This window comes from Pogona vitticeps, chromosome 3, assembly GCF_051106095.1.
Source record: "Pogona vitticeps strain Pit_001003342236 chromosome 3, PviZW2.1, whole genome shotgun sequence".
Lineage (NCBI taxonomy): Eukaryota > Metazoa > Chordata > Lepidosauria > Squamata > Agamidae > Pogona > Pogona vitticeps.
The window spans coordinates 28,175,149-28,197,965 of record NC_135785.1 but is presented as its reverse complement, the minus strand read 5'-3'; the positions used below and the strand labels follow the sequence as shown (position 1 = coordinate 28,197,965).

General features: G+C 38.7%; 1 protein-coding gene across 7 annotated transcripts in view; it reads left to right on the top strand.

Moving 5' to 3' along the window:
- MED12L (mediator complex subunit 12L) overlaps positions 1-22,817 on the top strand; it is a 205,302-nt gene that overhangs the window by 21,281 nt on the left and 161,204 nt on the right. For 5 of the 7 annotated variants that reach the window (XR_013542948.1, XM_072996075.2, XM_072996073.2 and 2 more), the window contains exons 2-10: positions 1,300-1,404; positions 2,252-2,443; positions 4,750-4,909; positions 12,985-13,154; positions 14,052-14,162; positions 15,154-15,423; positions 17,262-17,411; positions 18,237-18,336; positions 19,961-20,097. Coding sequence is in view for 6 of the 7 variants with exons in the window: in XM_072996075.2 (XP_072852176.2) it covers positions 1,300-1,404; positions 2,252-2,443; positions 4,750-4,909; positions 12,985-13,154; positions 14,052-14,162; positions 15,154-15,423; positions 17,262-17,411; positions 18,237-18,336; positions 19,961-20,097 (1,395 nt within the window). In the remaining variant the exon portion in view is untranslated. The remainder of the gene's footprint in view (positions 1-1,299; positions 1,405-2,251; positions 2,444-4,749; positions 4,910-12,984; positions 13,155-14,051; positions 14,163-15,153; positions 15,424-17,261; positions 17,412-18,236; positions 18,337-19,960; positions 20,098-22,817) is intronic. The other 2 variants (XM_072996076.2, XM_078389115.1) reach the window with 1 other exon arrangement.

The window sequence follows — 22,817 nt, the reverse complement described above, 5'->3', positions numbered from 1 at the left end:
AAAGCCAGGGGTCATTGTATGAACATTGCAGTCTAAGATGCCTTAGACTTGGGCATCTAAGATATCCACAATTATAACAAAGCTGAGTTACTCCCCAGTCTACCTCCATAGAAGGGAACATGAGGCTGCCCGAGAAGACACAATTAAAAGAGTATATGATTGTAGCATTCACCCTGCTTATGAATATTTATGTTGAAATTTGCATGCACCAATAGGAGTCAGCGGGGGGCAGAGTTAAGTGGGGGGAAGAGAAAAAGAGAGAGAAGGAGAGTAGAGTAGGGAGTTGAGAATGGAGAAAGAAGGTTGTTTAGTTGAGAATTAATGACATTCACTGGACTTTTATCATTTGTAACAATAAAAAAATTCTACTTGGTTCTTAAATGATATGCTACCTGGACCTCTGTCATTACTAGTGAACAAAGTTGATGTAATCAGGTGGTGGCAGCTGAACGACACGTAGCATGTGCCTTTGTTTGGTGAAATGACCAGAGGCCACACGGGAACGTGACAATGATATTGATCTCCAGACTACCATGGTATCTGTAGCCTGTTGCCGCTCCAGTAGGATATGCAAAGGCTTTTCCGAAAGCTGCCCCCTTATTTGTCTTTTATTAGCTCACATGAGCTGAGAGAACTGCTAACTAGGTGCAGACTAAACTCATTACAGCTGAAAGAGATTCAGGGACATTACATGGACCAACATGGTACAGACAGACATTGCCCAGCAGGACGCTCTAAAATGGAGGACATGGTACACTTTCCAACAGAATGTCTTCTATATGCAGATCTGAGACATCTATATCTAAAGCCCTTAACAGCTGGGACCAAGAACACTTCCCCTCTATGCACAGTCCTGTTCTGCTAGCTGGCACAAACTACTATATACTGTATCCTATAGGACTGCTAAATTTGTTAAATGAGCCATGGAAAGGTGGAACTTACTGCCTGCTTCATAAGTTCCTCAAGTTACTCTCACATCTTAATTTCCCCCCCTCTCTCTTTTGAGAATACTATTACATTTTATTACTACCATTTAATCCTTTAATGCCTTTTATGCTTGCTTGTATGTGCTTGCATGAGATGCCAAATACTATTTTATGATTGGTTTAATCTGTGTTCTTACATATAGCCTTATCAGCTGCAAAGCAATAAAGTATTTGTATTCATATTATGAGGGTAGCATTATGTGGTATGCACAACACACCAAGAGATTTTAACTCCTTAAAGAGATTTTGAACAAAATAATGAAAACTACAAAGTGGAGCTGGAGTAACTTATCAAACATCTTTTTTTTTGCAGGATGAACTTACTGCTGTGAATGTAAAGCAGGGATTCAGTAACCAACCAGCCTTCTCTGGAGATGAGCATGGGTCTGCTCGAAATATTGTCATTAACCCTTCAAAGGTAATATTTAAAGTTAAAGTGCGCTGCAAAACTATTTTCTTTAAAAGAATAATAGAGAAACAGAAACACTGAAAGATTTTTCTTTTTACCTCCAAACTAGGAGACAGCTTTGAAGAATAATTTCTAAAATTTCTTCATCACTTTTTGGGTGGCTACCTTTCTGCCACTAACACCATAATGCCCTGGAATCGCATTAAAGAGAGTAACAGTTGCTACTTGTTTCCACTTTAACTGTCATAACTCCATCTGATAAAATCCTGGGATGTGAGTTTGATAGGCACTATAATTCTCTGCTGTAGTTAAGGTACCTTGGATTCTCCTTAGGAGAAAGATGGAGTAAAATATTTTGAATAAATGAATAAATGCACTAGGGAATTCCAAGAATTTTACCAAAAAGAAAAAATAAATAAATAAAAATCTGTGAATTCCATAATACGCAATGTAACAAAGTGGAATCAAAGTACTATAATTCTGTCATATGGATACACATGCTTTAAATCTCTTTCTGGGCAAGGGTCCTAATTAGAGATGGTATATCAAACTTTCCACTGATAGTCTTTAATACCATGTGTTTCTCTTTTGCACCTTAACAGACATGTTACACATTTTTAGTCAATTACTTGTTTAACACACCCAGGACCTTATATTTAAAATATAGTGGGATAATACCTCAATTATTTATATCATGAAATCTTTGGTCTGATACACTGAGGTATTTAGAATATAGTGTTATTAAATGGGCAGCCTATACTACAGTGATAGCTAGATCTTTCAAGTAGGAATACAGTACTCTGTATAACAATGCTTTGTAGATGCTTAACTGTGTATGTATTTCTCCCCATGTCAGATTGGTGCTTACTTTAGCAGCATATTAGCAGAGAAGTTAAAACTGAACACTTTCCAGGACACAGGAAAGAAGAAACCGCAAGTCAATGCCAAAGACAATTACTGGCTAGTTACGGCTCGTTCCCAGAGTGCAATTCATAACTGGTTTGCAGATTTAGCCGGAAATAAACCACTGACTATTCTAGCAAAAAAGGTACAAATCTTTTGAGTGTTTCCTAGAAATGTTGGGTACAGGAATTTGGTTTAAAGGAATGTTGTTTATTTTAGTAACACACCATGTTCTGCAGAATTTGTCAAGACAACCACAATCAAGTATGGGGAAGCAGAGTAATTATTCTGTTAGGAACAGTTCTGTGCTTTTCCTGTAGATGTACCTAGAAAGCTGTCTCAATACCACAATGAATGAGGAATTAATAAACATGCTAAGTGCACATTAAGTCCCAGGTGCTAGTTCAAACCAGAGTAGAGCCATTGACTTGCATTAATGTTGATTTAACAACTCCAATTTGTTTGGTGGGTCTACTGTATTTTACACTAACATTTGAATTCAGCCCTGAATATACAGGGTATATGTGTAATCGTACAGTATATATCTTGTGTTACTATCCAGCAAAATGTTCATTGCAGAAGCAGAAGTCATTCGGTTCCATGTCCCATAAAACTGATTCCAGCTACGCTATTTTCAGAATATGGTTGAATTTAGATTTCTTTCGGTGGGCATTGCTGGTCTTAGTTTAATAATAAGAATAATGGTGAATAAGATCAGATGTCTGCACAGGCTCATGCCTGAGCACAACAGAAAGGATTGCTTTGACAGGATCTATCTCCCTTAAACCAATCCTTCCATCTGCTGGGGAATCATTCCAGCAATTCCCCTAAAAGTAATAGCTCCACAGCTGGACCAGAAAGGTCAAACTTGGGCATGGATTGGGCCCAGACTGGGCTAAAGCATATTTCCTCATGGTTTGTGTGACCACTGGGAAATAGATCACACTGTACCACTCCCGCCAACCTAGCGGTTCGAAAGCATGCAAATGTGAGTAGATCAATAGGGACCACCTTGGTGGGAAGGTAACAGCGTGTGTCTAAGTCACACTGGCCATGTGACCATGGAAGATTGTCTTCAGACAAACGCTGGCTCTATGGCTTGGAAACGGGATGAGCACCGCCCCCTAGAGTTGAACACGACTGGACAAAAAATTGTCAAGGGGAACCTTTACCTTTACCTAGTACCACTCCACAAGTAGTCCAAATTGTGATCTATTTTCCTGTGTGATAACTTCCTAAGAATAATAATAACATGCTCTGTATGGTTTTGTAGTGCAGTATCTGAAAGGTCAGATCTAAATTTGACATTAGATCACATCAGTGCATCTAATTCATTGTTTAGCAGGTTTGGATGTTTCCTGCCATTGGGCTTTCTAACTATTGTTAATGACTACTGTGTTTCCCCGAAAATAAGACAGAGTCTTATATTAATTTTTGCTCCAAAAACACATTAGGGCTTATTTTCAGGGGATGTTTTATTATTTTTCATGTACAACAATCTACATTTATTCAAATACAGTCATGCAATCTTCTTCTGGTTGCTGCACAATGGTGGAGGGAGGGGTTTCACTTGACTGAGGCTTATTTTGGGGGTCAATCTTATATTATGAGCATCCTTGAAAATCATACTAGGGCTTATTTTCAGGTTAAGTCTTATTTTGGGGGAAACAGGATATAGCATTAAGTTGAAAGATATGCCTGGAAGCAGATCATGTGGCAGCTGTCTCATGTCTTATTGGACAGACCTGGGTTTTTGATTGGTTTCATAAAGGAACTTTGGATGAAATTCAATTGGTGCTTTTGTAACATCTTTGTAATCTGTAGCAGCAGCAGCTAACTGATAATGTGTTGGGGTGCATCTTGGCTACCTAGTGAGATATGTGAATGACCAAAATAATTCCCCAAACTTTGTCAGTTGGCTGCAGTTAGCTCTCACATGTTATCAAACATCAATGAGATTCCCTCCTTTCAATTATAAATGTGTTCATACTATTTCTTTATAGATATTGGAAACATTTGTTGTCATCAACCACCAAAATACTTGTTATGCCTTGCTGGCAAATGAACCATCAGATTGTGCATTTAAAATTCAGTTACGCTCAGCATAGCGTGTAATGCCACATACCACAAAAATGACCCCTCTCTCATTAACCAGATATAGGCCCTTCTGTGATATGTTACAATATTAGATACAGAGAGGAAAATAGAGTGAATGGATGGGAGACAAGCAAGATAACACTAAAGTTGCTGTCAGCATTCCTTAATATTTCCAGGACAGCAATCTGGCTCACATTCAGCCCTCAGCTTGCTTCCTCTCTACCAATCTACTCTTCCCATATTTACTGCATTTTATGTACAATCCAGCTATTTCAGAGGCTCCATTTTTTAATTTGAAACTTAACAGTGTTGTGGCGAGTTCACCATTTAACTCTTCTCCCTTCTTTAACCCAGGTTCCAATTCTCAGTAAAAAAGAAGATGTTTTTGCTTATTTAGCAAAATATTCTGTGCCGCTGCTGCGAGCAGCATGGTTGATAAAAATGACATGTGCCTACTATGCTGCCATTTCTGAAGCTAAAATCAAGAAACGTCAAGCTGCTGATCCTAATCTGGGTAAATAAATGAATTGGGAAGTACAATGCTTTTATATTATTTTAAAAAATTGTTGTTGCAGATAAGTTGTGCAGCACGTGGAAGTGCCGCTGTGTTTTCCATGAATATTCTCAATTGCTTGTGTCCACTTCAATTTAAAATGTTTAAAAACTGCCCACCTGATTATTAAATAAAGATGGAAACCATTTCCTCTTTCCATTTCACTTCTGTTTCTTGGTCATACAGAAAGATTTTAAACTTTTACTAAAACAGCAGCATTAAAGTGGAAGTTAGCCTGCTTTATTGGTATGTGGGGGGAAACCACCCACACTTTCTTGCAGTTTTATAATTTCACAGCCCAGATCTGCAAACTGGGAACACGAGTGTCTGTTGCTTTAGGCAAGAAAAGATGGAGACAAGAGGGATAGTTTTAGGCACTGTGCTGAACACGTGAAGGCGTTGGCTGAAACTAAGAAAATATGAATGCGTTAATTTCTTTGGAACATTTCTATACCAACTTTCTTAGCAGCTCATGATGGTTATATTGTAAGTTTTCAATTTTCACCAGACTGAAATCCTATTGTGCAGGGGTGATGTCATCATCAGTGGTATATCACTGCTGATTAAAGATGATTCCGGGAACTCATGCACAATGCACTAAAGTCAGGTACACCCTCACCCTTGCCTTTACTTATTAATTTGCTGCTGCTGCTGATTTCATCACCATTTTGCACATGGAGCTGAACAATAGGTTTCAGATGCTGTATATTGTTGCAAATTAAGGTGCATATTATGGGAAAATGGAAACTGGAGATTGACCTTGCATAGGCGGATAGTGAGCAGAGCTTGCAGGTGCTTTTGTGAAAGTTTGAGTGAAGCACCCCCCCCCCCCGGTTTCTTGACCTGTTCCTGCCCTTCATGATATTTGGTCACAATATAGAGTTCCATTGATTTGAATTAGAGGAATGACCCTTTAGTATTGGGCTCACATAGAAAGCAGAAAAGAAAGCTGGACCACTATGATAAGGGGTCTAGAAACCAAGCCATGTGTGGAATACAGTGGGGTCTTGACTTGAGAACTTAATCCGTATTGGAAGGCGGTTCTCAAGTCAAAAAGTTCTCAGGTCAAATCTGCATTTCCCATAGGAATGCATTGAGAACCATTTGATCCGTATCTGCTCTTTTCCGTCCATAGAAACTAATGGGAAGCTGCTATTCTGCCTTCGACCACTAGAGGGGGATATTTTGTTTCTTTTTTTTTCTTAGGTCAAGAAAGGTTCAGGGAAGGCAGGGAAAATACAGTCCAGGCAGTACCAGGCAGTCCGAAGACTGTCTCCCAATCCACTCTCTAAACGCTGGGAGGAGTGAGGAAGCAGACAGGCACCCTTTTCACTGGCCAACAGTTAACGGAAAGTTCAAATTTTGCACTTTCCCTGCCTCCCACGTGGGTTTTTTTCAGTTCTTAACTCAAATCTAAGTATGTAAGTCAAGTCAATTATTTTCCTATGAGAGTGGTTCTTAAGTCAAAATGTTCTTAACTCAAGCCGTTCTTAAGTCAAGACCCCACTGTAGCTGAGAGACTTGGGTGTAATCGCCCAGAAAAGAAAAGACTGACAGATTATATAATCACTGTCTTCAAATATCTGAAGGGCTGTGATATGGAAGATGGAGCTAGATTGTTTTCTGTTACTCCAGAGAATATGACCCAAACCAATGGATTCCAGTGATAAGAAAGGAGATTGCAACTAAACGTTGGGAAGAACTTCCAGATGGCAAGAGAGTGCTCAGCAATCGAATGGAAAGTCTTATAACAGAAATTGGATAGCTGTCTGTCAGGGATGTGTTAGTTCTTGCACTGGGAGGGAATTGAACTAGATAACCCTTAGGATCTTTCAAAATCTACATTCTATGGTCGGAAATTGGTGCGGTTCTGTTGGTGCTAAATCCATGGATATAGCTACAGGGTGTATATCATTTTTTACTTTAAGCAAGGGGATAAAAGGACATGCTTGACACAATAGTGTTTATTTGACATGATGTTTGCCAAAGATGTCAATACCAACTTCATTTGCTGGTCAGCTTAGAAGGTGGAAGTTTTGCTGCCATTCATAGTTTTGTGAAATAATATATGGTATATAACCAACACAGTATTTGAGCCTGTGTGTAAGCGTGTGCCTTAGATAATGAAATTGATTAATTCTGACTATTTTGAATCTTTGTGTAGCACTGAAGTGTCAATAATAATTGCCTTGGAAACCATCTTATCATGGTGTGAAATGAAAGTAAGCGTGAAATAATGTTTTTGCTTCCATTTTTTACTGTGCAGTTGGGAAGTGCTTTGTAGTTGCAGATGTTGCTGCGTTAATCTTTCTACAAAGGTCCTTTTTTTTGGTCTGGTTTTTATATCAAGCAACTCATCTGTCACAGAAGTATCAATGCATATACTTAATAGTTTAGTTGTTTTAAAGCATCTCGCTTGTCAGCCAGAAAGCTCCCCTGTCCAGAGTGCCTTATAGATCTTTAAAAACAAGGCAGTACCTTTCATAGAGTTTACAAACTTAGGAAAAGAAAAAGTGAGATGGATAAAAAAAGAAAAAGAAAATGTAGGCACCAGTGATGTTTTGAGGCTCTTACAGGAGTTTTCAGAGAGGCAGCAATATCTGAGGAAGTTGATTGTGATCTATAAAAGCTCACCTTGAAATGAATCCATTCATCTTTAAGATACTGCAAGATTCTTATAATGGCTGAAGTTTAATGTATACATATCGTAAACTCTTGACTACAGCTCCCATGATTCTTCACCACTCGTCATCTTTTAGTTGTTTAGTCGTGTCCGACTCTTCATGACCCCATGGACCAGAGCACGCCAAGCCCTCCTATCTTCCACTGCCTCCTGGAGTTGGGTTAAATTCATGTTGGTAGCTTTGATGACACTGACCAACCATCTCGTCCTCTGTCGTCCCCTTCTCCTCCTACCATCACACTTTCCCAACATTAAGGTCTTTTCCAAGGAGTCTTCTCTTCTCATGAGATAGCCAAAGTACTGGAGCCTCAGCTTCAGGATCTGTCCTTCCAGTGAGCACTCAGGGTTGATTTCCTTTAGTATTGATAGGTTTGTTCTCCTTGCAGTCCAGGGGACTCTCAAGAGCCTCCTCCAGCACCACAATTCAAAGGCATCAATTCTTCGACGGTCAGCTTTCTTTACGGTCCAGCTTTCACTTCCATAGGCTGAGGGGAGTTAGATTCCACATTCTCCTCTTTTATTCCATCAAAAATGCTTATGGGAATATTCTAAAACAGCCGTGGTAAGTTTAACTGTGTCAAGAGAACAAAAAAAAAGTCATGATTACTTACGATAATGCTTCATGTTTTTCTCATATATTTTCCACAAGAAAACCTGTTCTCAAGTATATAATTAGCCTGTTTTTTTTTAGTAGTGCACCATGATGTGTGTGTTTATTTCTGTTATTAGTTCAGAACGGGAATTTAAGCAGTGCTTCAATTGCATTAATTTTTAATAACTATGTGTTTTTTGTACTAAATTTACAGATTGAAAGTTGCTTTCCTTTAACATTTAGCTCACAGTCAAAAACATATTGCCAGAACAGAAAACCCTGTGAGGCAACAAATTGATACAGTGGTGCCTCGACTTATGAACTTAATTGGTTCCGGAACGCTGGTCATAACTCGAAATGGTCATAAATCGAAGCACCATTTCCCATAGGAATGCACTGAAATGCAATTAATCCGTTCTGGCTTAAGAAAAAAAATCACAAAAAAAATCACTGCAAGACTCATCGGAAATGTGATTAATCCTTTCCGGCCGAAGGGGGGTGGGAAGAAAAGCAAACGAAGTGTGCAAGACCCATCAAAAATGCAAAGAAATCAAAGCAAAAAGCAAGCAGAGCGTGCAAGACCCATCGGAAATGCAATGAAAGCAAAGCAGAAAGCAAGCAGATTGTGCAAGACCCATCGGAAATAGGAGAAAAAACCCCCCAAAAGCAACCAAACACCGCAAGATCCATCAGAAATGGGGAAAAAAAACCCCAAAAGCAAGGAAACCTTCCAAAGCCCATCGGAAATGGGAGAAAAGTCCCCAAAGCAAGGAATCCTTCCAAGACCCATCGGAAATGGGGGAAAACCCCAAAAAGCAAACAAACCCCCCAAGACTAATGGGGGAAAAATCCCCAAAAGTAAGGAAACCCCCCAAGACTAATTGGAAATGGGGGGAAAAACCCAAGGTAAGGAAACCCCCAAGACCCATCGAAAATGGGAAACCCTTCAAAAAAAAAAAACAAAACCCAAGACCCATCACAGCACAGAAGCATAACCCTCCCAAAACCATGCTGCAAACCCCACCCAGAACAGTTTTTAAAAAGCAGAAAGCAGCACCTTACCTTACCAGGCAGTCTGAAGCCTGCTCCAATCACACTCACTCTAACCGTTGGGGTGAAAGAGCTACAAAGAAGCAGCCTCTTCACCTACCAACGCTTAGCAATTGGAATTTTCTGCCTTTTCGCCCTGTCTTTTTCTGTTCGTAACTGGAAGCTCCGGCTGCAAGTCGAAGCAAAATTTTGTGGCCGGAGCTGGTCATAACTTGAAATGGTCATAAGTCAGGATGTTTTTAAATCAAGGCACCACTGTATTCTTTAAAGGATCTGTATACATATACTAAAGAGTTACATCCCATAGGGAATGTGGAGAGCGAGCTGAATAAGACAATTATGTTTTATAAATGTTGCTATAATAGCTGATCTCCTCTCCCCTTTCTTCCCAGGATAAATTGTGTTGCATGAATACTGGGATGTGAATCCTTTAGCTCCTTAATGCCAAAATCCAACATAATACTAGCTGAGGGAAAAATCGTTGCTGATATAATTGCGATGAATTACACACCTGTGAAAGCAGATGTGTAACGAGAATACATGTGTAAAGTTGGATGCACAACTCTTGTTCAATCCAAAGTGTTAAGACTACCATGCCATGCTTTTTCTGAAAATGTGCTGTGACTAGCATAAAGGACCATGAGTAAAGACTCCAGTGTCATAAAGCATTTTTCAGCTCGTTTTGCCTTATGGAGAAATATAGTTCAGGATTCTTATTTCAATTTACAAAACTAAGAAACCCCCAAAAAGGAGATTAAAAAAGAGTAAGGAGAAATATTTTACCAGTGGCCATTCTGATCTGAACAGCTTGTTAAACAAAATGACTTTTAGGTCCCTTTGAATTCTGTATAGATGGCATTGCTTGTTAAGTCCTTTATTCTGCCACTAACAGCCATTCAGTGCCAAATAAGTGGTACAGCTGGAATTCACCAGAGTAAAGGATGGCATACCATATCCCTATTACCCAAAGGACACTTCTGTTAAGGTCTGGTCCTTTAGAGCAACACTCTCCTGACGTTTTGGAGCTTGAATGAACGTGGGAAACGTATGATGTGTTAAACCGAAAGCTTTTTTTCAGGGAGGATAACTATCTTTGTAGGGTTTTTAAAATTGTTAACCAATTCTCCACCACAACCCTTCTGCTGCTGGGAGAACATTAGAGATGGCAGACATTTTCGGTTCACTATCGACCTTAAGAATGTAATTGTAAAGATAGGTCTCCCTAGTCTGGAACTAGTCTTCCCTAATACTATCTTTGTACAGCATCCTACAGGATCCTTAACCAAATATGTGGTTGCCAGATGCCAGTTATATGACTTGTTTTTCACTTCCTAAACCCTATCCTACCTATTTCTGAGTGGTCTCAAACAACTACTGATATATTACACAGTATGTCAAGTACCATTGTTGTGTAAGGCACTTCTTCAAAAGTTGGTTGTTTTTTTGGCCTGCCAGTACATAAGCGCTTGGACTTCCAGCTGGGTGGGCAACTTGTTTGCCTGTTGCTACAAAGACAGTCAGAGTAATGGTTGTTGTGGTTTTTCGGGCTCTTTGGTCGTGTTCTGAAGGTTGTTTTTGCTAACATTTCACCAGTCTCTGTGGCCGGCATCTTCAGAGGACAGCACTCAACAAAACTTGGCTCCCAGCTCTCAAAAATACAGTGTGCAAAAGGTCAACAAACTCAGCCACAAGGACCGGGGATCACTACACACAAAAGACCAGCTAATGACACCATCAACCACAGTGACAAATAATCTCTCCTTCTTATCACAACAATACACCCATAACAAGACACACTAATCACCCATCTACAGAAAAAGACAAAAGCCCATCTCACAGCCATAAATACTCCACTCCCAAGCCAGCTACACCAGAGCACAGAGTGCTGTTCGCTGAAGATGCCGGCCACAGAGACTGGCGAAACATTAGGCAGAACAACCTTCAGAACACAGCCAAAGAACCCGAAAAACCCACAACAACCATTAGATCCCTGTCGGAAAAGCCTTCACAAATACACAGTCAGAGTATTTTGTAGAACCTTAAAGAATAACACATTTATGGCAGCATAATCCCTGCATGTTTACTAAAGCATCTTATGAAGGGCAACTCTATTTGCTGAAAAGTTTATGGTATAATAAAGCTTTATGTTGTGCATCTCATAAAGTAGATTTTAGCCTTTGAAAGTGTTATGCCACAATAGGGCGCTATAATGACCAATCTGAGCTAATGTAATTTGGACATATTGTGCAAATAGAAGACTAACTGAAAAGACAGTAGGACTAGAAAAAGTGGGAAACCCAACACCTTAGGACATCATTCAGACAGCATGATTTCTTGATGAATAAAGGCACATCATTCTTTATGAATGAAGGTAACCGCCTACTCTTGCATTTGTGTAATCTTAAGAACAACATTCCTATTTTTTTCTGATAAAGAGATTCAAAGACCTTGAAAAGTTCCACATATTTTTGTGTCCTTCTATTTAGCTTAATAGTTGCATTAATGTTAACCTAATATAGAATTTGGACTTTTCTTATTGCCAGTGCATCTGCCTCTGCTTTGTGCATCTGATAGGTGCAAATCAGAGTGATACTGGCCAATATGCAATACATGGTTTTAATAAATAGAACTTTTTCATAGATATGATTTCTTTTTATTATGGCATAGCCCATCTAACAGTGCTAGCATTGGATAATCCTTTGATAGTGTAGCAATTGCAATATCCCATCTTGGTTAAGGGGGAGGGGAAATTAAGTTATTCTTTTGACTTCTGAAGTTTTTAGTTGTGGGTAGTTTCTTGATTGGCATTTCAGACAAGGCAGACTTTTTTTTAAAAATTGATCTAAGTGATTCAGTGCTTCACTGATGGTCTAGCAGACTGGGGAAAAAATACTTCCCTTGCCCCTCCACTGAATACTGGAAATTGGCAATGGAAGGAACCTTGACAAGGCTTGCTCACAGTGATCACACATGTTGGAAACACACCAAACTAGAACAAACCTATCCACACACAAAAAAAGTAGGAGCATCTGACAGGGTCGGGGTGTTCTGAGTATGGATTAATTTGCTCTAGAAATTATGTCATCTGATCACCAGAAAAAAGACTGAACCAATCCATCATTTCAGTCCACCAAAAAGTGGAATAAATGTGTGTTTGATCAAGTCCATACTTTAACTGTTTGGATAAACTTTTTGTGACTAAAGTACCTTTTCAGTTGATGAGTGAAGTGAAGTGCACGTTTTAATGCTCAGGTTTATATCACAGATGAATGTTGTTCACATATCTCCCTAATGTCACTCACCACCAAGAATATAAATGTGACCCCTGGAAGCAAGATCTGTGAGCCAAGTCCAGTGTTGGTTCCAGTTACAGCAGACTTGTTGAAATGAATGGGACTGCAGCTAGCACAGACAGAAGGCCCATTAATTTCAATAAGACTACTCCCATGAGATCTAAAATTGGATTTATCCCTACATGTCTGCCAGTAAGGAAATATTTTCTGGCTTGCAGGCTTTGAAGATATTCGAAGGAGAGAGTCATACAAAGGGCTATTGAAATGAAAGCCATATGAAACACCTGTTGTTTATTGCCTGAAAACTATATGTTGACAATTCAACTAGTTCTAAAGCTAATTGTCCATGTCCCTTCTATTTTGTCACCAGATGGAGAATATAGTGCTAACAACTTCCATCTAATTTGTGTTTTCATAGAATGGACTCAGATTTCAACCAGGTATCTCCGAGAACAGCTGGGAAAGATTGCAGATTTTTATCATATGACCTCAAGTCAAGGCAGCAACTCTGTAGCTATGGATCCTGAAGTGGAACAAGCCCTGAAGCAATGGGAATATAATGAAAAGTTAGCATTTTATATGTTCCAGGTAACCTTTTCCAATCTGAGATGCAGGTCTCCAAAGTATTGCTTATATGTATTTACTTTGTTTGGACCCCCTTGTTTAGTTTTACCAGCTTGCTTGCTCACACCTGCTTACTGGTCAAAAGAGGTGAAATTATTTCAGAAAATACTGGAGGCCTGTAATTTGGATGCTTACTTACAGGGATGCAAATGATATATGGATTGTGTAAGATCATGGTTATTCTTGCTTATAACTCTATAATAATATATGCATGTTCAGGTATGTGAAATTCCATGATGTTTTAAGGACAATAAGATTGGTTACAAACAAAAGATGCAAGTTTAAACACGGTGGAGATATAGTAATATAGACAGTGAACCTAGGATACATGTCTGCAAAAGAACAGTTCCTTGTTAAATTTATAAACATACATTCATCTTGGCTGTCTGTGGGCAGTTTACACTTCTGTCCCTAGAGGTGTTTAAAAATATTTTGTCAGTGTGAACTAGGAAATCATCTGTCTGGACAATAAGTGGGTTCTATCTATAGTTCTTATCTCTGTCTTTCTGTCTCTGTCTCGTCTTCTTCCTTGTTCAGCTACTCTATTTCACTCCTTCAACCCTCTAGCTCTTATACCATTCCATGCCATTCAATTTAACTGGGCAGCAGTCCTTGGGATTATCCTGGATCCACTGATACTTGCATGTGGATCCGACTGCTTTGTCTACAGAAGCATGATGCAGGAAGGCCTGAACTGGTATTAAAAAGGATGGTGGTGATTCTGAATGTTCAGGATATTGGTTTTGCATTCTTCCTTATTTATAGTTGATATATACAGTATATATAGTAGCCTTTTGTATATTTCCTCTTTGAACATTTTGGGGAATTTCTTTACCCATGCTCTTTCTAAAATTAATGAAGGAAGGAATGCTTGAAAGACATGAATATTTAACATGGATACTGGATGTCTTGGAAAAATTAAGGCCTGCCGATGATGAACTTCTAAAACTCCTTCTACCGATAATGTTGCAGGTACAGAGCATGCTATAACTTGGCCACAGTTCAGAAATCAACCTTGAATGTGAAATATTAAAGCATCAAATATTTTAGTTAAGATTTTCATAGACTTGTACTATGTTGTCAGAGTATTAGCAGTTAGGATGATATCAAGTTGTGTAGATTCTGGGATTCTATGTGTTGCCACATTGTGCAATATTGATTAATTTAATTACTTGAGTTATATCTTATCTTTTAAAAATAAATTGCCAACTTTTAAAAAGAGGGGTATATACTATATATGACAGTTTCTTGGGACTAGTGTTTTTTTCCTGTGTAAGTGACAGCGACCATAACATAATGGTGACATACATGCTTTATTTGCACGCAGTTCCAGTTTTAGCTCCTAGCACATGGGTCCAAAGTCTAGATGTGCTCCCTAGTATCCCTTTGTAACCTCTAAGGGGACCAGGAGGCATTTATAATGTTTTAAAAGGCCTCTCACCCTCCTGGGGCACCCCTCTGACAACAAATATTGATCACTAGATGGTAGAAGGGGCTTTTTCATTTTAAAATTCTATTTTTTGTAAGAAATACTGTTGCAGCTGGGTGTTGAGGGACTGAGTGCAGCACTCCAAGGTCTAATGATGGGCACATACAGTTTTCTCGACCTTTGGAGATAGCTTGACCCCTGCCATATCATCACCCCTGTCCTGACATCACCTGTTAAAACGTTCTTGCAGAGTAGATCTTTAGAGAATTGCTGATTGTTTGAGAATTTTGGGAAACTGTGATAAGGAGGTTATTCAGAGGTTGGACCAGTTGCTTCTTTGGACTACAGCTCCCAGAATTCCCCAGCCAGCAGTCTAGCTTCTAGATGTTGCAGTCCAAAAAAGTGTGGGTTCCCCCCCCCCCAATTCCAGTTATGCTAGGTGGATAAGTGGTGTGATACATTGCAAGATACCTTGCTACTTTTGTCAGAATTTAACATTTACAATGAATCTATTTTTTTAAAAAACTTTTCCAGTATTCCGAAGAGTTCGTTCAATCAGCCTACCTGTCCCGCCGCCTTGCTTATTTCTGTGCCAGACGAGTCTCCTTACTGATAAGTGACAATCCTAACCTCATAGCTACTCACTCACCTCATATGATTCTTGGACCAAACAATCCTCCTCTAGCAGCATCCAGCCCTTCTACAACTGGTCCTGGAGTGAATCCTGCACAGCTTGCCTGCTCAGATTTCCTTTCATGCCCACAGCATCGTCCTCTTGTTTATGGACTCAGTTGTATGCTACAGGTACTTGAATGTGTTTTTGGTGCTCCTTTAACTGCCAGGCAATCATTAGATTTCTGAAAGAATGTTTGCATTTAGTTATTGTGCCCTTTTAGTAATAGTGAGTTATGCGGATTTATACTATCACTGGAAACAATGGCGTGGCTGAGAACGTTTCAATTCTGGCTAAAAATGTTTTAGAACTCAGAACAAGGCAGCTTATTATATCAGCTTCTGCAAGATTCTGACCGTCCTTTTGGGTCTTCTACTGCCTTTAAAAAAACCTGAAATTGATTGGCCTAGACATTAGCTCTTTAGGTTCACTAAGTCTAGAGCTAGCATTTCAAACTGTTAAGAGATGATTATGGACACTGAGTTTCAGGAATTATGGAGCACAGCTGATAAATATTGTTTCCCCATTGTCTCTCCACATCCCCTTTAAAATGGGACAACCAGCTGCTTTCTTCACACTACTTACATGCTCACAAAACCACAGGGCCTTTTCTCTGGCCAGATGTAACATCATGCCTGGTGCTGTATCATATGGTAGGTATAACCGAACCCCTTATCTCTAAAGATATTGTCCATGTGAGCCAGGTGCTTTGGATACCCTTACTCACATGCTCTTGCACTGTTTGCTTCATCAGGAGTGTCACAAAAACCGTGTCACATCAATATTATTAGAGCTGGAGGGGACATCTGATCTGGACAAGATCTGTTTTATGTTATCAGCGGAGGTGGTTGACATTATAGAACAAGTAGCTGTTTTTCTTGGGTCAATTGTTAGAAGGTGAAGCCCTGACCTCGAATGAATGTATTTGTTTCATGCTCCCTGTGAATCCAGAAATCTAGCAAACTAGCTTGACTTTGTTTATTTTATATGGCAATAAAGGTTTTATTATTATTATTATTATTATTATTATTATTATTATTATTATTATTATTATTATTATTATTATTATTATTATTATTATTATTATTATTATTATTATTATTATTATTATTATTATTATTATTATTATTATTATTATTATTATTATTATTACCACCACCACCACCACCCCTGGCAATTCTAAGTATTTAAAATATGTCAGAAGAAATTAGAATTGCCATTTGATGTCAAATGAGTCTGGAACCATACAAATAGTGTGGGGTTATATATGGTACATTTATTGTTTTGAAAAGTGCTGAGATGATTTAGTCCTGAGATGATTCAGTCCTCTTTATGTTTATGTTAAGACGATTTTAAACTAAAAAAAAAAAGAAACAAAAAAATCAACACAAACAGGATAACGAGCAACCTACTTTTTTGTTTCAGATTTTACCCCATCCCAATTCCATAGGCACAACATAGTCTGAAGGTTTGCAAAAACTTGGTTGAGGGATTTGTGTTTTGACATCTGCATTGCTTTCTGATTTGATCGCTTTCTGAGTCATTCTGAATGTTTGAATTTGAAACAATATATTTTATTTAGTTGAGCATTAAGTGTTCTCTTTTTGAAAGACATTTCAGGACTCTGTAGATTCAATCCCCAAGTGGCATACCCATATTCTGATCCTCCCTCCACAACCCAAAACATATTGCTGTGCGTCCTTCAGGACTGTACTGGAATCCGTATACTTTGATAATGCCATGAAAGAGATGCAAATATAAATTGAACAGAGACCACGCAAAATCCATTTTTTCACGAAATGAATAAAATAATATTTTGATTGAATTTCACATGTTGTTAAAAAAGGAGACACTTTGTGCTAGGAATTTCATTGCTTTTTACACTGTAGTTTGCTGGTCACTTAATTACACAGTCTTAATTGGTTACTTTTTTCTTAAATGAAATCCTTTCCAAATACTTCTGTTACAGACTATAACTCTCTGTTGCCCAAGTGCCTTGGTGTGGAATTATTCCACAAATGAAAGTAAAAACATCAATCCTGGTTCACCTTTGGATTTACTTCAGATTGCTCCATCTAGTTTACCTATGCCAGGAGGAAATTCTGCATTCAACCAGCAGGTAGACCTTGTGATCTATATAATGTACTGAGAAATTAATTGAGGGCAACATAACAAACTGTATATATTAACATAATGTATTTATCCACATGCCCTATAAACACTCAGTTCTTTACCTGCAGAAATGTGAAACTTTCTGCATTTCTTCTTTGAAAGGAGCCATCATTATATGGGCAGGTAGTGAGGAGGAAGAGAGCTTGGAAGTGTTATTCTTTTGGATTACAGTTTCCAGAATCTCCCAGCCAGCATGGGAGTTGGAGTATGAGGACAATTTGTAAAAAAGTAAAAATCCCTCGGTGTAAAAAGGACAAAAGATGGTGCTCGGTATTGAACTGAGCTTTGAATCTACCATTAATTTGGTGGAATGACAATTTTATAGGTTTAAGAGCTGAAATACAGTTGCTTAGCTTAATAAGTGACTAGAGTTGGCCCATTGGAGGAATGTACAGAGAATCACTAAATCCTCCTAATTCAGTGGTCTTATTCTATGCTAAGCAACAAGACTTCTGCCAATATGAGACCCACAGGCTTTCAGAAAGCTGGTATTTGGAGAGCTCTGCCAGGTTTGCACTAAGGTGAGAGAAAAATGAGTATTTTGAATGCTTTCAAATGAGAGACGTTCTTTTCAGAGTCATTACATGATAATCTATAAGACAGGAAAGATAAGGAGCTATTTTCTTTCCATGTTTAATATATTTTTGCCTGCAGTTGCTGCTAGTTGTTGCTTCCCACTTTTAGGAAAGGAAGGAAACAAAAGAGAAATATGACATGTGCTTGATAGTTGCTTTTCAGGACAATTGTGTTAATTAGGAATTAATTCTTTCAGGTTCGAGCCAAGATTTATGAAGTAGAACAGCAAATAAAACAAAGGGGGCGTGCTGTGGAAGTGCGATGGTCATTTGACAAATGCCAAGAATCAACTGCAGGTAAAGAACTGAGTGTTTAAATCTGTGTTATTCCAGTTCTCCAAATCTGGGCAGTTTAATTTACATAGACAATCCAATTTGGTTTCTGTACCAACATGTAGAATATGCTAATCAATACAACATTTTCTGTATATCATATTTTCATATTATGCAAATTATTAATTGCTGCATTATTTTTCTACCACTACGTTTATCTGTGGAATTCCATATACCATAACCCGATAGAGTCTGTATAGTGCAATGGATAGAGTGCTGGACTTAGAACATGAAGACATACATTCAGACCTCTAATTAGCTACAAATCTTACTTTTATTCTTGGATCACTCAATATTTCTCAGACAAATTTACCTTGCAGTGGTGTTTTCAGAAACCATGTAAGTTCTGGAGTTTACAAATAAATAATAACATTTTGCCACACATATTGGGTTTCTGGTAAGATTCACATGACATGGCTGTTACTTTTGGCCATTAGTTTTTAGTGATGGTAAAAACTCTCTGTAGGTCCATTAGAATCCCATGGGAATCCCACGTGAATGGCACAATGGTTTGCAAGAAAAAGTGCAGGAGAAAGTGAGAACAAGCCATAGAAATCGATGGAAAAACAAGCTGTAATATCCTTTAGAAATACAGATTTAACATTTTATAATAACTAGAAAATAGTCTAGCTTAACTTTCTTGGTCATTTTTTACTTTTTACACATACATGCACACACATGTGCAAATGTAAATCTTGCATGACTCCTGCTTCTTAAACCCTCACTTCCAAAGCTGTGGTTTTATTTCACTGCTGTGCTGTACTGGAGAGTCATCTATGTGTTCTGGTCTGTCAAGTCAGAACTGGCTTTTAGTGACTCTAACAGGATTTTCAAGGTGAGTGAAATATTTAAGGAGTGGCTTTACCAGTTCCACTTCCCCAGTGAGTTTCCATGGCTGAGGGGGGATTTGAACCCTGTTCTCCAGAGTCCTAGTCCCTCTCTCTATCCACTGCTAGCTACTATCTGATATTTGCTAAGCTCATCAAATAATTGTGCATAATGAATTCTACTGCTCACTGATACATTTGTGTGGGGGAAGAAGAAGAATGATGATAAAATAAGAATTGGGGAGTCCCATTTTGTGATACCCTTAATCTCTGTCAAAGTTAACAGGCATTGGGATTGCCAGAAAGGGTATTAAGTTGGTGATGTGTATATGAGAGAGAGAGAGAGAGAGAGAGAGAGAGAGAGAGAGAGAGAGACTGCCTGGTGGGATTGCAATGAGGAGATCATTCCATTTTAAGGAACAACATATTAAAAAGGATTGGATGGGAATAGATGAGGGGAAAGTGGGAGACTGGAATTATGATAGATAGGCAGGGTAAAATGAGATAGACTTTGCTTACATTCAGGAATAGGTTATTCTAAAACTCAGGGAAATAATAGTAACGAACAGAAACAAAACCTTGGGAAAAGGTGGATGATGTAATCAAATATAGGAGAGAGGTTCACATGCATCTTTAATGTAATGCATCAAAACGTAATGCTGGTATGAAACGTTTGTTTAGGAAAACAGTCAATACCTCATAAAGAAACCTGATTTCACTCTGTGGATGTTCAATGTCTTTTCTGCTTTTCTTTGTACTAGGAGTTACTATCAACAGGGTTTTGCACACATTGGAGGTTTTGGATCGACATTGTTTCGATAGATCCGATTCCAGCAATTCAATGGAAAGTCTTTATCACAAGATTTTCTGGCCAAACCAGAATAAGGATAACCAGGAGGTAATAATACTAAAATGATGCATAGTTTGATTTGCAAACAAAAATTTTGTAATGTGTTTTATAAATAGGCAACATGGAATACTGATGTGAATTATCCCCATCTTTTTTTTTTCTGAAAATGCTTCCAGGTTTGGTTGTTTCACAAATTCAACAGTATCCTTCAGTCGTATTCAAACCCTTCTACAATGTACTAAAAATAAACTTGCAAGAAACAGACCATGGTATGCTTACTTCCTTGTTCATAGTCCTGAATGATACATACTGGGCATGTTTAGCCTAAGTCTGCTTCTTGCACTGTCATGTGGTACTATTTATGTCTAATGTTTTTTTTATGAATGTTGGTGTTTTTGGAATCCCATTGGAGTTGGGTGTTGACCTCTGGGAAAACTAAATCAGGGAAACAGCTAATAGTGTGCAGAATCAGAGGTCCAAGCAGACAAACTATACAGTATAGGATAGCTCTCTTTTCTCTCTCTGCCATTCCACATGAAATTTGGCTACTTGTCATGGGTGTCAGGTTCTTCTCATGCTCTCATGATTACAGTGCCTGGAATCCTGTTGCTTAGTGCAAGAAAATTCGTAACATTCAATCCATTCCTAGCCACGAAACAGAGTCGCTACTGAGATTTTTCAGGGTGCACACATACCACGAGCCCGAGTGTGCGTGAACCCCTCCTCCCTGAATCATCACGGGGACTCTTTCTTTGCTGGCTAGCAATGGACTGAACGTTATGAATTTTCTTATGCTGAGCAACAGGACTATTATAGTATGAAAACAGGAAATAGATAGTTTCTGTTCCATGTTCTCTCCAGCTGCTCGTCTTTTCCATTCACTGACTTCCATTTATCAGTAAAACTGCAATCTTAACCTGTTTCATTTGTGGAAGTGACTGAAAATCGTTTAATGACTTTGGCCCACAGAAGACAGGGCAAGTGCTATATTTGTATAGCAGCTTACATTGACTTTAGCAACCATCATTTCCTCTCTTGCCAGCTCTTCTCAGCTGCCAAAAGAATAACCATTTTAGAATTTCAGGGGAACTAGTTCTGCAGCTGGCAGTTCTGAAATTGCACCATGGTTCTTGCTGTTCTTGTTGTGTGAATATGGGATGGGGGTGAACAATGCATACCCAGGCAATCAGGAAGGATGATGTATTAAATAATGGTACTCTGTACTTCAAAGTTGGAGATTTAGATGGTTTGTTGTTATTTAGTCATTAAGTTGTGTCCGACTCTTCATGACCCTATGGACCAGAGCACGGCAGGCCCTCCTGTCTTCCACTGCCTCCCGGAGTTGTGTCAAATTCATGTTGGTTGCTTCGATGACACTGTCCAACCATCTCATCCTCTGTCGTCCCCTTCTCCTCTTGCCTTCACATTTTCCCAACATTATGGTCTTTTCCAGGGAGTCTTTTCTTCTCATGAGATGGCCAAAGTATTGGAGCCTCAGCTTCAGGATCTGTCCTTCCAGTGAGCACTTGGGGTTGATTTCCTTCAGAATGAATAGGTTTGATCTCCTTGCAATCCAGGGGACTCTCAAGAGTCTCTTCCAGCACCAGAATTCAAAAGCACCAATTGTTCGGCAGTTAGCCTTCTTTATAGTCCAGCTCTCACTTCCATACATCGCTCCTGGAAAAACCATAGCTTTCAATATGTGGACTTTTGTTGGCAAGGTGATGTCTCTGCTTTTTAAGATGCTGTCTAGGTTTGTCATCGCTTTCCTCCGAAGAAGCAGGCGTCTTTTAATTTTGTGGCTGCGGTCACCATCTGCAGTGATCATGGAGCCCAAGAAAGTAAAATCTGTCACTACCTCCATATCCTCCCCTTCTGTTTGCCAGGTGATGGGACCAGTGGCCATGATCTTAATTGTTGTGATGTTGAGCTTCATACCATTTTTTGCACTGTCTTCTTTCACCCTTATTTATTTATTTATTTATTTATTTATTTATTTATTTATTTATTTATTTATTTATTTATTTATTTATTTATTTATTTATTTATTTATTTATTTATTTGTTTGTTTGTTTGTTTGTTTGTTTGTTTGTTTGTTTGTTTGTTTGTTTATTTATTTATTTATTTATTTATTTATTTATTTATTTATTTATTTATTTATTTATTTATTTATTTATTTATTTATTTATATGCCGCCCACACTACCCAGAGGTCTCTGGGCGGCTTACAACAATTAAGAGGTTCTTTAATTCCTCCTCACTTTCTGCCATCAGAGTGGTATCGTCTGCATATCAGAGGTTATTGATATTTCTTCTGGCAATCTTAGTTCTGGTTTGGGATTCCTCCAGTCCAGCCTTTTGCATGATGTATTCTGCATATAAGTTAAATAAGCAGGGAGTCAATATACAGCCTTGTTGAACTTCTTCCCCAATTTTGAACCAATCAGTTGTTCCATACCCAGTTCTAACTGTTGCTTCCTGTCCCACATGTAGATTTCTCAGGAGGTAGATAAGTTGATCAGGAACTCGCATTTCTTTAAGAACTTGCCGTAGTTTGCTTTGGTCCACACAGTTAAAGGCTTTTGTGTAGTGAATGAAGCAGAAGTAGATGTTTTTCTGGAACTCTCTGGCTTTCTCCATAATCCAGCGCCTGTTAGCAATTTGGTTCCTCTGCCCCTTTGAAATCCAGCTTGTACTTCTGGGCGTTCTCGGTCCACATACTGCTGAAGCCTACCCTGTAGAATTTTGAGCATAACCTTGCTAGCGTGT